Genomic DNA, 13454 nt, shown 5'->3' with positions numbered 1-13454 from the left:
GGCTTGGAACTAGATGACCTTTAAGGTCCATTCCTCTTCAATTCTATGAAAAGAAAATTATTTCTTTCCATTCCACTTTCCCAGTTTGATTTGTCCTTTCTCCCCAAACTTGCACAATATTTGCACTGTAAATTAATAAATAATTATCATCACATTGAGCAGCCATTCTGTCCTTTAATGTCCCAGGACAAAGGTGTTAATTATTCATTGTCATTTAATGGATAAACTCTTAATGTACCATCATTAGCTAACAATTTTCAAAGGAAATACATTAATGAGGTATGAGAAAATGTGGGAGTTTTTACCTTAATTACCTGGTTCATAGATCAGAGTAATTAGATTCCAGTAGACTTTAGATATAATCCAAAAGTAATCACCACAGCTGCCAGCTGCTAAAATATTAAATTCCTTGTGCTCCAGAAAAGTTTGAAAAAAATTTTTGACCTTTTCTGTGGTTAACTTAGATTTAACTTAAGGTTTGCTCTGAGAAAATGAAAAGTGCCGTTAATACAAACTTATAAACTGAAAACTGCTGCACTTGAGGGAATATTTGTAAAATACATTTTTTAAAAGCAAACTCCTTACCTGAATTTATAACAACATTAGGAAATACTTCAGAATTTTATAGAAGAGTTATCTTTCTTAATACAGAATCAAACATGTATGTATTTCATACACTTCGTCCTAATCCAACAGGACAACCAGTCAGGTAAAGACTTTAGAAATTGGCCAGTGATTGTCCTTTCAAAGCTGAAGAATGTATAAAAGTTTAGACAAAAAATGGGATGGGGGATTCTTACAAGTAGAGCAGAGCCAGTTATCTTTAAATAGAATAGATGCATTCTTGCAGGAAAACATCAGAGTATCAGAAACTAAACAGAGAGAAAAACATCAAGAGAAAGCTGTAGAGGTGTGGTAGGATGTCTCTGGAGAGGAATGGCAGAGCATTGAAGGAGCCTGCTTGCTGGTAAGAGCTAGCAAAAGCTGACAGCTACCTAAGCAGGGATTTGCCCAGCAAGAAGGACTCCCGAAGCATAAGGCTTCTTCCTATTCGGCATTAGTCTGGTGTTTGCTGCTCTGTTCTCATGGCTTTTACACATATGGTGTCTTTACTGAGGAATGCCTGGCATTAAACAGGGCTAGCCCCAGTTTGACAGAGGTGCTTTAAAAAAAAAACAAAGCCACAGCTGGCTCTGGAAAGCCAGGGAGTTAAACTTATGTACACACTTGCAAATAGCAAGCCTGAGGGGATTGGAACAAACAACATTTGGGAGTGAAGAAGGGAAGTTTAGAAATGAAATGTAATACATGAAAAAGGAAGAACTTGGGAGAATAAAAACCCACCAGAAAAGAGCCTGTCCATCCTCAAAATTGGACAATAGTACCGAATACTGTGCAGTCCCCCCTCCACAGCTCATTTTAGGCAGGTCAGTTCCTTGTTTCTGAGAGCTGTGCAGTTTTCAGTGCCTTTGCTATGGGAGTGATCACATTTCTGAGGAATGGTCAGAAGTGAGGTTCTTGTCCTTGTCTACATGTTTGCAACTGGGCATACAGCTGCTCTTGCAAAATGGACCTGTGCCTTACCAAATACTGTCCTAAACTTACATCACAGAAATATGTAAGGGCTGACCTCTCCACCTTTTCTTCCCTAAGTGGAATGGCAACCTTGTCCTTCTCTAGGAAAGGTACCTGTGTCTTCACAGAACTGCTAACAGATGTCAGCAGGGACTTCTTTAGCTTTCTTAGACATCAAGACATGGAGATTATGGGGCCAACACCCAAAGAAGTAATTAGCAAAGATGCCAGAAAGCTCTTTTTTCTTTCAAGCAGGAATTGGACTTCTAGGTTTTCCCTTCCCTATAATCCCTAATCTGTGCAGAATTAGGCATTCTTTTCCAACCTATGCTCTCTAATGAATAACAAAGTGGGTTTTTTTCTGGTGGGAAAAAGCGCACCTGCCAGGTGTGGAGGGAAGAGCAAAAACCTTCTTGCCCAGGGCAGCCTCTAATGTGGCAGATAGGAGGTTTTGTTGGGAAGCAGAAGATGTAGATTTGGACTCTGACAGATAGAGAACAAAACTAACCTAATGTAAGTTCTCTAAATGTCGTGTACAACATTAAAAACACCCTGCATTTCCCAAACATAAACTCTTCAGTTACTTTTCCTGTCCAAGGCATTTTGCCTGCCTCTCTCTGCAGGGTGTTAGAAGCTGTGGACCTTCAGTTCCTGGTACCAAATGCAGTGAGATTCAAGATGATTGAGACCTGTTATAACATTTCCCTCACCCTAACCTCAGCGACTCCAGGAGGAACACCTTGCCTCTCTGGTTTTGATATAATTTAAGAAAACGAATATGCTTGTAGATCTGAGTCTTAAGCTCAGTTTGGATTTAATTCTCTTTTCTACAATGAGACACAATGGGCCATGAGGTTTTTTAAGAACAACGTGTGTGGCATGAATTGCTGTGCTGCCCCAAGCAGGGGCTGCCAAGGATCCCTAGGAGGGTGTAGGAGAGCCTGGGGCTGCAGACCTGCCTAACTGCACCAGCTAGAAAGGGCTGCTCTGTTGGGAAGCATTGACAGTCACTCAAAATGGGGTTCAGAGGATGAGGAATGGAGGTAGAATCACACAAAGGTTTGTTAAAAGGCATTTATACCCACTTAAAATATGACTAGAAAAACATGATAATTTACAAATAGTTTTTAATTGATTCATGCCTAACTCTCCAGGACAGAAAGAGCAATAAAATAAAATCCTTAATGTCTCTCACTTCCTTCTGCAAATTGTTTGTAGCTGTGGGAAAATTTGCATGGACTGTTTGTGTGTGTGTTTGCAGGAAATGGCTGCAGCAGGTATGGTGGACAGATAGTGGCAGTATAAACCAGTCTTCTGGACTAGTAAAGTAACTTCAGAAAGAAAGGCTCTTTCTACCTCTCCTTTTGTGTGACATTAAGTCCCAGAATGCTAACAGATGTGATCACTGAACCTAGGAGAGCAGGCAACTGAAATAAGAGGGAAAAAGGAAAACCGTCTTTTTGCTGGCAAAGTAGCTGCAGTGCCCCAAGCGGGGCAATCCTGAGCCCCACTCAGACCCTTCCTCTGCACCATGAGGACCAGAGGAATTACAAAGGAGTGGTGTATTTGGAAGAAAGGAAGATTATAACATCTGAGGCTGCCCTGGGAAGACTTACTGTTTTCTGAGGCTTGCCTGAGCCTCTGTCTGCCAGCACTGCTGCAGACAGTGTCACAGAGGACATGAGGATAAGGCACATGGATGTACAGGCATTTCTTAGATCCTGGTGGCATCAGCCCCTTGAGACACCATGTAACCGTTTCCACATATGCACAAATATTAACAAATATGAGGAATTTCAAGTTACATGAGAAAATTAAAATGGTCAGACTGAGCTATCCATCCTGGTACCACCACTCTGGACAGAGCTGGGAGCAATGGGTTGGGGCAAGAGCAGCAAAAGCAAGGCAAAGGCAGGGTAATCTCTCTTCCTACTCAGCCTGCCAGCAGCTGGCAGTCTGCACTTACATCAAGCCCACACGGTTTATCAGTCCCAGAGAAAGAGTTGTGAAAGGTTGTCTTGGAAAGTACAAAAACAGAAGAAAAAATACAGATTAAGTTTATCAAAGAGATCTATTACTGCAAAGCACAAGAACACTCCCAGCACACTGATACATTAAGAAAACAAGGGAGGAAAATTAATAAAACAAACAGCAAAACCTGTGACTAATACATGAAGTAGAAGCAAGAGAACCTTCTCTTCGTAGACTATCAGTTTTAACATGGTGTCAGGAAGATGAAAGTTAACAAGGTAAAGGTGCATCAAAGTGTAAAAATGTAAGGAAAACACTTGGACAGTCTTAGAAGAACTAGGAAAGATATATGTGTTAAGTGAAGAGACAGCAAGTGGCTTTTTATTGGGAGCATTGTGGTAGATAAGAGTTCCTGTGATACCTGTCATTTAAACAAAAGAGCTTTTGGCATTTAAAGAAGAATGCAGGGAGAAGATTCTTCCTATCTTCCCAGGCACAAAGGCTGGCTATATAAAAAAATGTGCATGTTGATCATCCAAACTGAAAATGCTGTCTCACTAAGGGCTTATGCACACATGGAGTGCTGTGGAAGCAGCTGCTTCTGATCAGGCCCTCAGTGAGAACACACTGGAAATACTTCTTAGCATTAAAAGAGATAAGCCTTTAAGCTAACAAGTCTGTGCAAAAGCTTATGCCAATCTTTTGCAAAGCAAATATCTTATTATTTAAATACACTTGTATTCTCTTCAGGCATAGCGATTGTGGTCTGTGTTCAGCTAAAAATGGCTTTTCCTTCCTGAATGCAGTCTTCTTGAGCATTAATGTCTGGGGGTGATAACCATGTCCCTCAAGGATTGCCATGACATTATAGCTTTGTCAAACATGTATTAGCAAACAGTATGAAATCACTGTGGTCATCTGTATGCCATAAGGGAATCAGAATACTTATTAAGTCTTTAATATTGAACACAAACCTTTTATTAGGATCTTACTTCATGCTTCCTCCCTCCCCTCTGCTTTCCAGAGCAAGGCTGGATGTCCTTTCATCACAGCACAAGACAGCACCGCATCCTCTCTTCCATCCAGAACTGAATGCAAATGGCACTGTCCTGCTGTGTCGTGAAAACTGAACAGACAGGATAGTTCCCATTTCTGTCATAGGACATGATGTTGGCTCGTGTGCCTGAGGAAAAGATGTGGGAGACATCTCTGCTACTAATATATTTACAGAGTTCATAAACTGCCACCTTTACTCAGAAGAATGAAACTAACTCAATCAACTCAGTGAGGCTGAATATACAAGACAGGATTGCAGCACATGACAAGGGTGTCAGAACCAGACTCCTTATGTGACAGGATCTATGCAAAGAAGAGGAATTGCTTCTTTGGAAGCATTTTAAATGGAAGAATTTTCAAAAAGGGCTGATAAGCCTTTGGTTTTTTTCACTAGATCCCAAATGCTGATGTAGAATGTCTGAAAGAATCTTAGGTTTGTTGGGAAAATTACTGCATCTCACTTTGTTCACACCCATTCTAGCACTTAGAGAAACTAGAGAGCACCTTGTTTTTTCTAGGCTGTCTCAGCTTCTCCTTGTATGTCAGACATTTCCTGTCCTCAATCATCCTCATGGGCCTTTGTTGGACTCACTGCAGTATGTCCACACCTTTCTTGCACCAGGAAGCCCAGAGCTGACACAGTAGGCCAGATGTGGCCTCACCAATGTTGAGCAGAGAGAGGAGTCACCTCCCTCAACCTGCTGGCACAGTCTGCCACTGCAGCCCAGAAGGCTGTTGGCTTTCCTCTCCTCCTTTCTTCTGTAGAAACCTGGTACTTCAGTGAAGGAAATCATGGTAGTAACATATCATACCCTTCAGAAATCCAGCAGATCACAACATCACATTCAGTAGTAAAGTAAAAAAAAAAAGAAAAAACCCCAGTAAAATACACAACAAATTTATTTTATTCAAATACCAGGCTACAATTGTGCCAAAACAAATGGGGCTCTTTTGAGCTGCCAAAAGAGAAATATAGAGTTGATTTTTAAAAAAAATGCTCAATATGTATTTAAAATACCCACAAGTGATGTGCCAGCCATTTTTGTACACACCTGCAAGCCATATTAACCAGTGATATGCAAAATATTGTATGCTACATATGCATGGAATCAAAGTACTCTGAGCTGTATTCTTAATACTTAAATTGTAACTGATTTTAATGAGGATGAACATTTATCTTGAATAAATTGATGTGAGACAATATTAAGAAATCCTAAATTAATTTGCATTAGTGAAAATTAATCATTCAGTAGAATTTTAATAGACAAAACTGAAGACACTCTACTGTCTGCTTGAAAAGAGTTTTGCTTTGAAGTATACTAAGGCATTTTTGGAGTTTTTGCTTTTTAACTCCTCAATAGAACTAAAATCAGGGTATGTCCAGGCTTTCTAAACACATTCCCTTCCTCCACCCTGCTGAATTCTGGATATGCCACTCTGATCAAGCTGCTGTTGAGTCTGGAAACTCTTGGCACATCAACTGTGTGTTTACACATCAGTTCTTGACAGTTTTCCCTGAAAGTCAAATCACTGCCAGAGGGTAGTGTACCTGTCCTAGATCTAACACTTTTGGTTACACAGCACTCACTATGCATGAGCTGCCCAGTTCTTAAATGCCACAAGTTATGGATATCAGACTCACTTTGCCAGAACACAAGGACTAGGTCCAGCACCACCCAAAGATGTTAAGCACACTCTAACTGTGCAACTTACATGTTTGCACACATCAATCCTAGACAGAAATACAGGAGGTCTAATGTCAGCATCAATTACCTGCTCACTGCCAAGCCAGTGAGATGCTCATCCATGTAAACAGAGGCTCTCCCTGTCCCTGCTCTGCCCTCACAGGCCAGGGGCAGGATACAGAAGGAGTTCTCTCCATCTGGTCCAAGAAGGTCTTGGATCCTTTCAGATACCATGTAAACTTTTGGCTCTCATTTTTCATTTTCCAAAGTATAAAGTAAAAGAAAATTACTCAAAACAAGGACTTTTTTAGTTTAAGACAGGAGAAGAGATCGTGCTACCCTTTCTGTGCCCTCTTTTTGGTGGGGTGGCATTGGCCATCCACTGGTGGTACAGAGAGGCCTCTGCATCTTCCCCAAATCTTGTGTGAGAACACAAGTTACCACAAGGTGTAGGTGAAGTTCTTCAGCACTGCTTTTCTCAGACCTCTTAAAGACGGCAGCATGTGCCTTTTTCTCAGTTTGGAGGGCTGGCATGGACACCAATCTTTCAGATCCAGCTTCTGTCTACCCTTCCTGGCTGCATTTTCAGCAAGTTGCTGAATATAATAGCTTTAGAGTGATTCTAGATATTAGCTGTGCAAGGGGTTATGGAGATGGCAATGCTTTCTAATTTAGGCACTCCTGGGCCTTGTGAGAGGAGTGGCATTGCTTTCCAGGGCAAATTACATGTTGTGCAACCATACTACTTGTCTTTTTTCATCATGTGAAAAAGTGGCAGAATCTGCTCATTTCCAGTTTTGAGCCTTAAACTGAAGCAGGTAAGACTGGCTAAAAGAAATGAATGTTCACCTTAGACAATCCTTTGATTTTGAAGGATTTCTTTGAGAAGGAAATTACCATTTCCTTCTCAAAGAAAACCCCCACAACCAAAACCTAAAGGAAACAACCACGCAGCTGTTTCAGTTAGGGATGTTCCTTTTGCATATGCCCTACAGAGGTTCAGGAAATAACCAGAATTTCAGGTGCAATAAGAATGAAGGACTGGACTTGGCATTGTTCTCTGAATTCATTAATAAATATGTACAGAAGAAATTTGTCCCTTCAAAGGGTCATGAGACATTAGCTGCTTTGACTTCTTATTTAGGACAAGTAAGCAGTTTAGTTTCACAGGGGATTATTATAGCTAAATTACAGCCTTGTATGCTCTTCATGAGACAAGAAGGACACTTTCATGAGCAGCTTTTTCATACAGTTGCGGTCAATCTTGAAGTGTGAAGGACACAGCTTCCTACTTGTATCCAGTTAATCTCAGAATTTTTTCCTTCAGATGTCTCTGAAAACAAACAAAACAAAATGACAGGGTGAAATGGGAAAATTTACATTTGGATTTAAAAATTGCACAGTGAGTACAGGTGAATGAGATCTTGAGTCAAATTAATGGCTGCGAGTTAGGGCTTGTCTGTACCATAAAATGGTTTGTCAGTACAATTACACCAGCAATCCAAAGACTACAACAAAAATAAAGCTAATATATGACTCCAACACAGCTATGCCAGCAACTTTGCTTAGGTATGGGAAACTCATACCAGTAAATTTTTCTTTTACTGGTATAGCTTATGCAGTTTAGGGAAATATTTAACCTACACCAGGCAAAAGAGCACATTTAGTCAGTATAAACTGTGACTCTGGCAAAAAGTTTTCCCAGTGTATCTCCAGTGGGATTACAACCATCATGCCTCCTGCGTCATATTCTGGTCTGGCAGATATAGGAGAAGAGATGCCTTCCTCTTGGGGAGAGGTTTTCCAAGGGATGTGACCTGTAACTGATGTAACAGAGCTGCTGGCCTGAAGGGAAGTTAATTAATAATTTAATTAATATTTAATGGCAATATGCCAGTGTACAGACATCACCAGTGGGCTGTGTTCCCAGCTCTGCCAACTATAAAAACATGTTTGAATCTGTCCTGTGGGGGAATGGTAGGGCTTGTTTGAGTAAGAGGAACATCTAGAACATCTAGATAATCACGGTAGTCCTCCCTGCCCTTAGGGTCTCTGAACCTACCAGTGCTTTGAGACAGGTTCTTTGAAGCCCTGTCTGAGTCAAAGCCAAGGTTTGCAGCTCTTAGAGCAGCACACTATTTATTTGTCCCCTCTCGACTCTTTCTTCTTTCTGTAATCACCATTGATTGCAACCTGGAAAAAAGCTTCACTTCTCATATCAGAGAAAAGTGAAAAAAGCAGGCAGCTGAAAAATTATCTAACCATGAAAATTAGCAAGGTAGATGATGCCCCCCAAAGGGGGCATTGGAAGTCACTTAGGAAGAGGACTTTCAGAACTGCTGAGAACACACAGCTACAGTCATGGATTTGGGTTCCTCACTCCAGTATACCCAAGGTTACAAAGTTTGCCTCAGCCTTTCACCCAGAGGCTTTTCTATGAAAGAAACGCTCGCTCAGAGGGTCAGTGGCATGACAGTGCCAGAGAAATGTCCTAGAAAAACGGTACAAAAGGATTAATGAAGATGTGCTGGGGTCAGAAAGGGTGATTTTCATTTGAAGCACTGTCTCTGTGTTTTGAATATGAGGGAACCTGCACCTCAGCATAACCAAGGTAAAAATAAAGAAAAAACTTGCGGCTTAATCTGTTTCATACAATTACTCAAAAAAAACCTGATACAAATTGAAAATAAAGAAAACTACTTTGTCCAAACATAACTGCCTCAACCGTTGAGTTCATGAGAAGAGGAAAACATAGCTGTGTAGCTTTTTCATTCATTACTGCATTTCGCTCTCTTTTCTACTTTTCCCTTTTTTTGTGTCCTATTTAATAAGCACAGAAGCTTAGTCAGCTGAGACCATTCCTTTTCAGGCACTTGTGTGCAGTTCAAGTCCAGAAAGTAACCTCCTGGAACAGTCTGACAGCAGTACTCATTTTCAGCTCTCCAGGTGGCTGGACCATGTTGTTTCTGTCCTTTTCCATCCATGAGTTACACGCAGCTATCAGCACTGGAGACAGAATCTGCCTTCTCTGGTTTTGCTGAAGTTTTGTTGTTGTTGCTGTTCCTGTTCCTGCATGCCTCCATCTCATTTTTGTTTGCAGGGATGTAGGAGGAGACATTACAGCAGAGCCAGAGTTATTCCAATTCAGTGGTTGCAATAGACCTTCTATTTTCCCATTTTCTCACACCAAGAAAAGCCACTGTTGACATTTGCAATATCATCCAAAAGACTGTCAAACTGAGGGCTTTCATCATTGAAAAAGCAGAAACAACTCATGGCAGTAAAAGGAGAGAAACTCGTCTTTCTGAAAAGAAAGCCACACATTTTAAATGCTTCGAGGGTGGTGTGGGGTTTTTTTCTAACTTTCTCTTGAATATTTAATGGAAGGTCAAAATATGTTAATAATGATTGTTGCTACAGCAAGCTCAGGCATCTGTAGTGAAGTCCCTTGCTTAGTTGCTTATTGTTCTGGAGTGATGAGGTCATGTTAACATCATTGACCCTCTGGGCACAGTTATTCTATCAAAATTAACATAGCAATGACCGGAGACAACTCTCTGTTCTTTCTTTCTGCCTCCTGCTTAGGGTGAGGACTAGCTCTTTACTAGTGTCATCCTGGCATGCTTCAGCCCTGATTGTGGAAAGATTTTGAGGGGGACACTGCTGAAACACTGTAAATAATAAATATTGTTTTTTTAAGGTAGGCCTGACTGCTGAGGCTTACTTCTGTATTTCATTAAAACTACTTTTCCTCCTAAAAATTCTATTTTATAGTAATTTGGATCAATAGACTTAATTTTGATAAATCATATATACCAAATAATTAAAAGTAGATATTGATAAACGGCATAAATGTCCTGAGGAAAGGAGAGACTGTGGGCAGGAAATGGTTAACTGATGAATTCTTCAAGAACAATAATGATCAGATGTTAGGTATTTGACACAGGTGAAATAGACAACATATTTTGGTGCAATATTATCCTATATAGAAGCCTAAACCAGCTAATTTGGTTATTTTATCTGGCTACGTATTTTATAAGACTTTTGCCTGTATTAAAAGTTAATTGCATATGCCCACGTCAAATCCATATTTCTCAAAATGCTCACAAGTGCAACTGTGGAATCTTGATAGAAACTTTACGTGCTAGAAAAAAGCCACAATGGAGATTTCTGATAGCTGGGGGAGACCAGCAGGCTGGAGGAGACACATGCTCCTTGGCTAGCTAATGATTGCAGAGAGCGGATACATTTGTCAGCCATTAAGGATGAAAATTTATGTCATTGCTTATAAACCAAGATTATCCAAAGAGAGTGATCTCCCTCAAGGTAGCAATGGTTCTTTTCTTTCACATTTTGCTAGAACCCTCCAAGAGGACACTAATAAAGTGAAACGTTGCCTCCATTGACAGGGAATTTAAAGGGCAAGTGGATAAAGACTCAGAGGAACCAATGCTACAACAGTAAGTAGTATAAACAGATGCTGATCCTCTAAGCTGGTGTTGTTTCTTGAAAGCACACTTTTCCCTTAATGCCTGTGGTCAGAGGGGATATTTTAGTCAGAAGAGAGCTCAGTTCTCTCTTTCCCATCTTCTTGACATGATAGATCAAGACCCCACCCTCAAAAGCATGTGGACTGAGGAAGCAATCTGTTATGTGAAATGTCCTACATAGTTTCATTTTTAGTCTTTTCTGTAACTTTGGAGTCTCTGTGTCTGTGAGCAGGAGAAGAGATGGCCTCATCCATCCACACACTGCCCTGGATATCATTTTTCTGAGGGGTTTGAGAATTTCAGAAAAAATAACAGCTTATTTCAGATTCACTATGCTGCTGAACTCAAATACAGTATGAACGCTGCACATAATTTAAAAATAAACACAAAGTACATTTTAAAATAAAATGTTTCATAATAAATTTTTTTTTAAATCTCTGAAACACAATATTTCACCTTTTTTTAGTGTTTTCACAAAACTTTCACAAAAGAAGCCATTTAACCGAATCAAGTGAAATCTGTAGAAGGTTCAGCTATGAGCGAAAAGAACTGCGACCACAGTTTCACTCATATCTAGAAAAATTCTCATCTGTTTTTAGCTGGAAATGAGACCTAGAGATTTTTAGAAGCAAAAGCCGTCTTCACTGGCACTTAAAGTCACTGCAGACTGCCAGAGCAGAACCTTGCAGATTTAATGAAAACACAGATAATGCCTGAAAGCTTTTAAAGCAACAAAACTCAGTCATGCACAACAAGGCATCCACTCCCAAAAAGAGGAAAAGGGCTGCATTCAGAGTACTATAATTTTAGAGCAAACTGCCACAAACTGGGAAAATGCACGTGCACTTCTATCCCCAGAACAATGACAGGTACTCCTTTAACAAAGGTGACACAGCTAAGAGTGACTGGGGGTCATGGGTGGCAGCTCAGGGGAACCTTTCCTGCCTTACTCACAGGACATTTGCAGCAACAGCAGCAGCTCCCAGGGGAAAACCTCTCTTGTTTTGGGAAGTGAAGGTCACCAGCCAGTCTGAAAAATCACTCTGCCTGCACTTGTTTGCATCCACAAGTGATCATAGTTTACACTCACCTTCTTCCTCTGGAGAGGGCAGGCTTATTTCTAATGCTGGTGTCATGAAATACTTCTCTTATGTTTTCAATTATCTTTTCATCAATATAGCTGTAGTCATGCTCTTCTTCCTCTTCTGCCTCATAGTTTCTTGCTAGATCTGAAAAATTGCAAAAATTAACTCTAAGGAAATGGAAGATTCTGCCCTTGTCCTGGAAAAGATAAAATGGTACAATTCAAAAAGACAACCATAAATCAAAAAAACCCAATGTTCTCCTCACTTTTATGTTTTTCAGAGATCTTAAATGACTTAAGTTCCTGAACAGTATCTGTGATGGAATGAAAATGAGCTGAGCATTTTGCAAGAGAGTCTTCACTCAAGAATTCCTATTTCAGTTTTTGCACAGGCTTGTACCTCTAAGTTGACCACTCCTTGCTGTCTATGCATGAATAACTTCAGAGTTTGTTAAAAGGTTTAAATAGTGCAATCACTAACAGCATAAAAGCAGGCAGATAAAATTATCTGACCATATCAAGAGAAGAGCAATCCACCTGTCATGAGTTGCGCGTACCATCCTTATTACAGATGTGCTCCCATGCTTTTGTGTTCCATTGCCTGACAAGAGAAGCCCCTGCAGTTAGGAAGCCATGGTGTTACCTTGGGATTTCCTAGACCCAGAACCTCCAGTTGCTTCTAATTTAAAAGGTGATATAAGAGAGACACAGACTTGAGAATGGTATGAGGTTAAAATGAAAAATTTTTGAAGTGCATTTCTTTACATCCACCTAGACTAGCCTGAAGCAGCACTGAGGACAAACCTTTCAGAAAGCAGCAGTGTTTTCCTACAAGAGCAGAGACCCTCACTGGAGGCCTCTCAGCAGCTCAAGAGCTGGGGCAGGCTCTGCTCTGCATCTAGGCACAGTAACAGCTGCACTTTAGATCTCACGGTGACTCAGGCTGCTGCCAAGAGGCCCCAGGGTCTCCTCCCCTCCTTGGGTGGCTCACCACTTCCCTGAGGTTAGAGGAAGCTCTGCAAGACACATGGGACCATTGGTCTCATGGAACTGAACCCCATAAGGATTGTTCAGTGAGCGCCCCGTTTCACCGCTTCAGAGCCACCCCATCCCTTAGCTCAGCCTGTGGTGGGCAAGAGCCAGGTCACAACAGGACCAGCTAGAGCTGAGATGATGGTAGTGATATCAGCACAGGTTCCCTGCCAAGAGCAAATCACCCTTAGAGTTTATCAGGAAGGCTCATAGGTAATGGAGCTGAGAAGATACTGTATTTTTAAAGCCAAAACTTTCACCTGAAATTGCAAACCAGTGTGAAACACTGTTGTGGGTACAGCTGTTCCTGGTTGATTAATTTTCTAGGACACAACTTGAAACAACCTACTACAGTGTACTCTCTGACCTCCCAGCAAGCCATGTTTGTCAAACAGGTTCTTCTTTATGAGGCCAAACTTCTCAAAAAAGAATCCTCCCAGACTTACTATTGCAACCACCACGTGCCCCTTCACCAAGAGAACAATTCTATCATTTCTCTGCAGTCTCCAAATCCCACTTGTGTTCCTCCTAAGGCTCTCCATGACTGAGGTGTCTCTCCCT

At 40.9% G+C, this 13454-nt stretch overlaps 1 protein-coding gene across 3 annotated transcripts in view; it reads right to left on the bottom strand.

The window, feature by feature from the left end:
* Nucleotides 1–5523: 5523 nt before the first annotated feature.
* The window catches only part of THEMIS (thymocyte selection associated), an 80517-nt gene continuing 72586 nt past the window's right edge, over nt 5524–13454 (bottom strand). For 2 of the 3 annotated variants that reach the window (XM_069010815.1, XM_069010810.1), the window contains 2 exons: nt 11868–12006; nt 5524–7620 (listed from right to left, as the gene is read on the bottom strand). In XM_069010815.1, coding sequence (XP_068866916.1) covers nt 7611–7620; nt 11868–12006 — 149 coding nt within the window. In that variant the 3' untranslated portion in view covers nt 5524–7610. Of the gene's footprint in view, nt 7621–11863; nt 12007–13454 lie in introns of those variants that run through there. The other variant, XM_069010812.1, reaches the window with a different exon arrangement.

This window comes from Aphelocoma coerulescens, chromosome 3 (assembly GCF_041296385.1).
Source record: "Aphelocoma coerulescens isolate FSJ_1873_10779 chromosome 3, UR_Acoe_1.0, whole genome shotgun sequence".
In the NCBI taxonomy this organism is placed as follows: domain Eukaryota; kingdom Metazoa; phylum Chordata; class Aves; order Passeriformes; family Corvidae; genus Aphelocoma; species Aphelocoma coerulescens.
The sequence above is the reverse complement of the archived record's forward strand: the minus strand, read 5'-3'. Positions and strand labels throughout refer to the sequence as shown.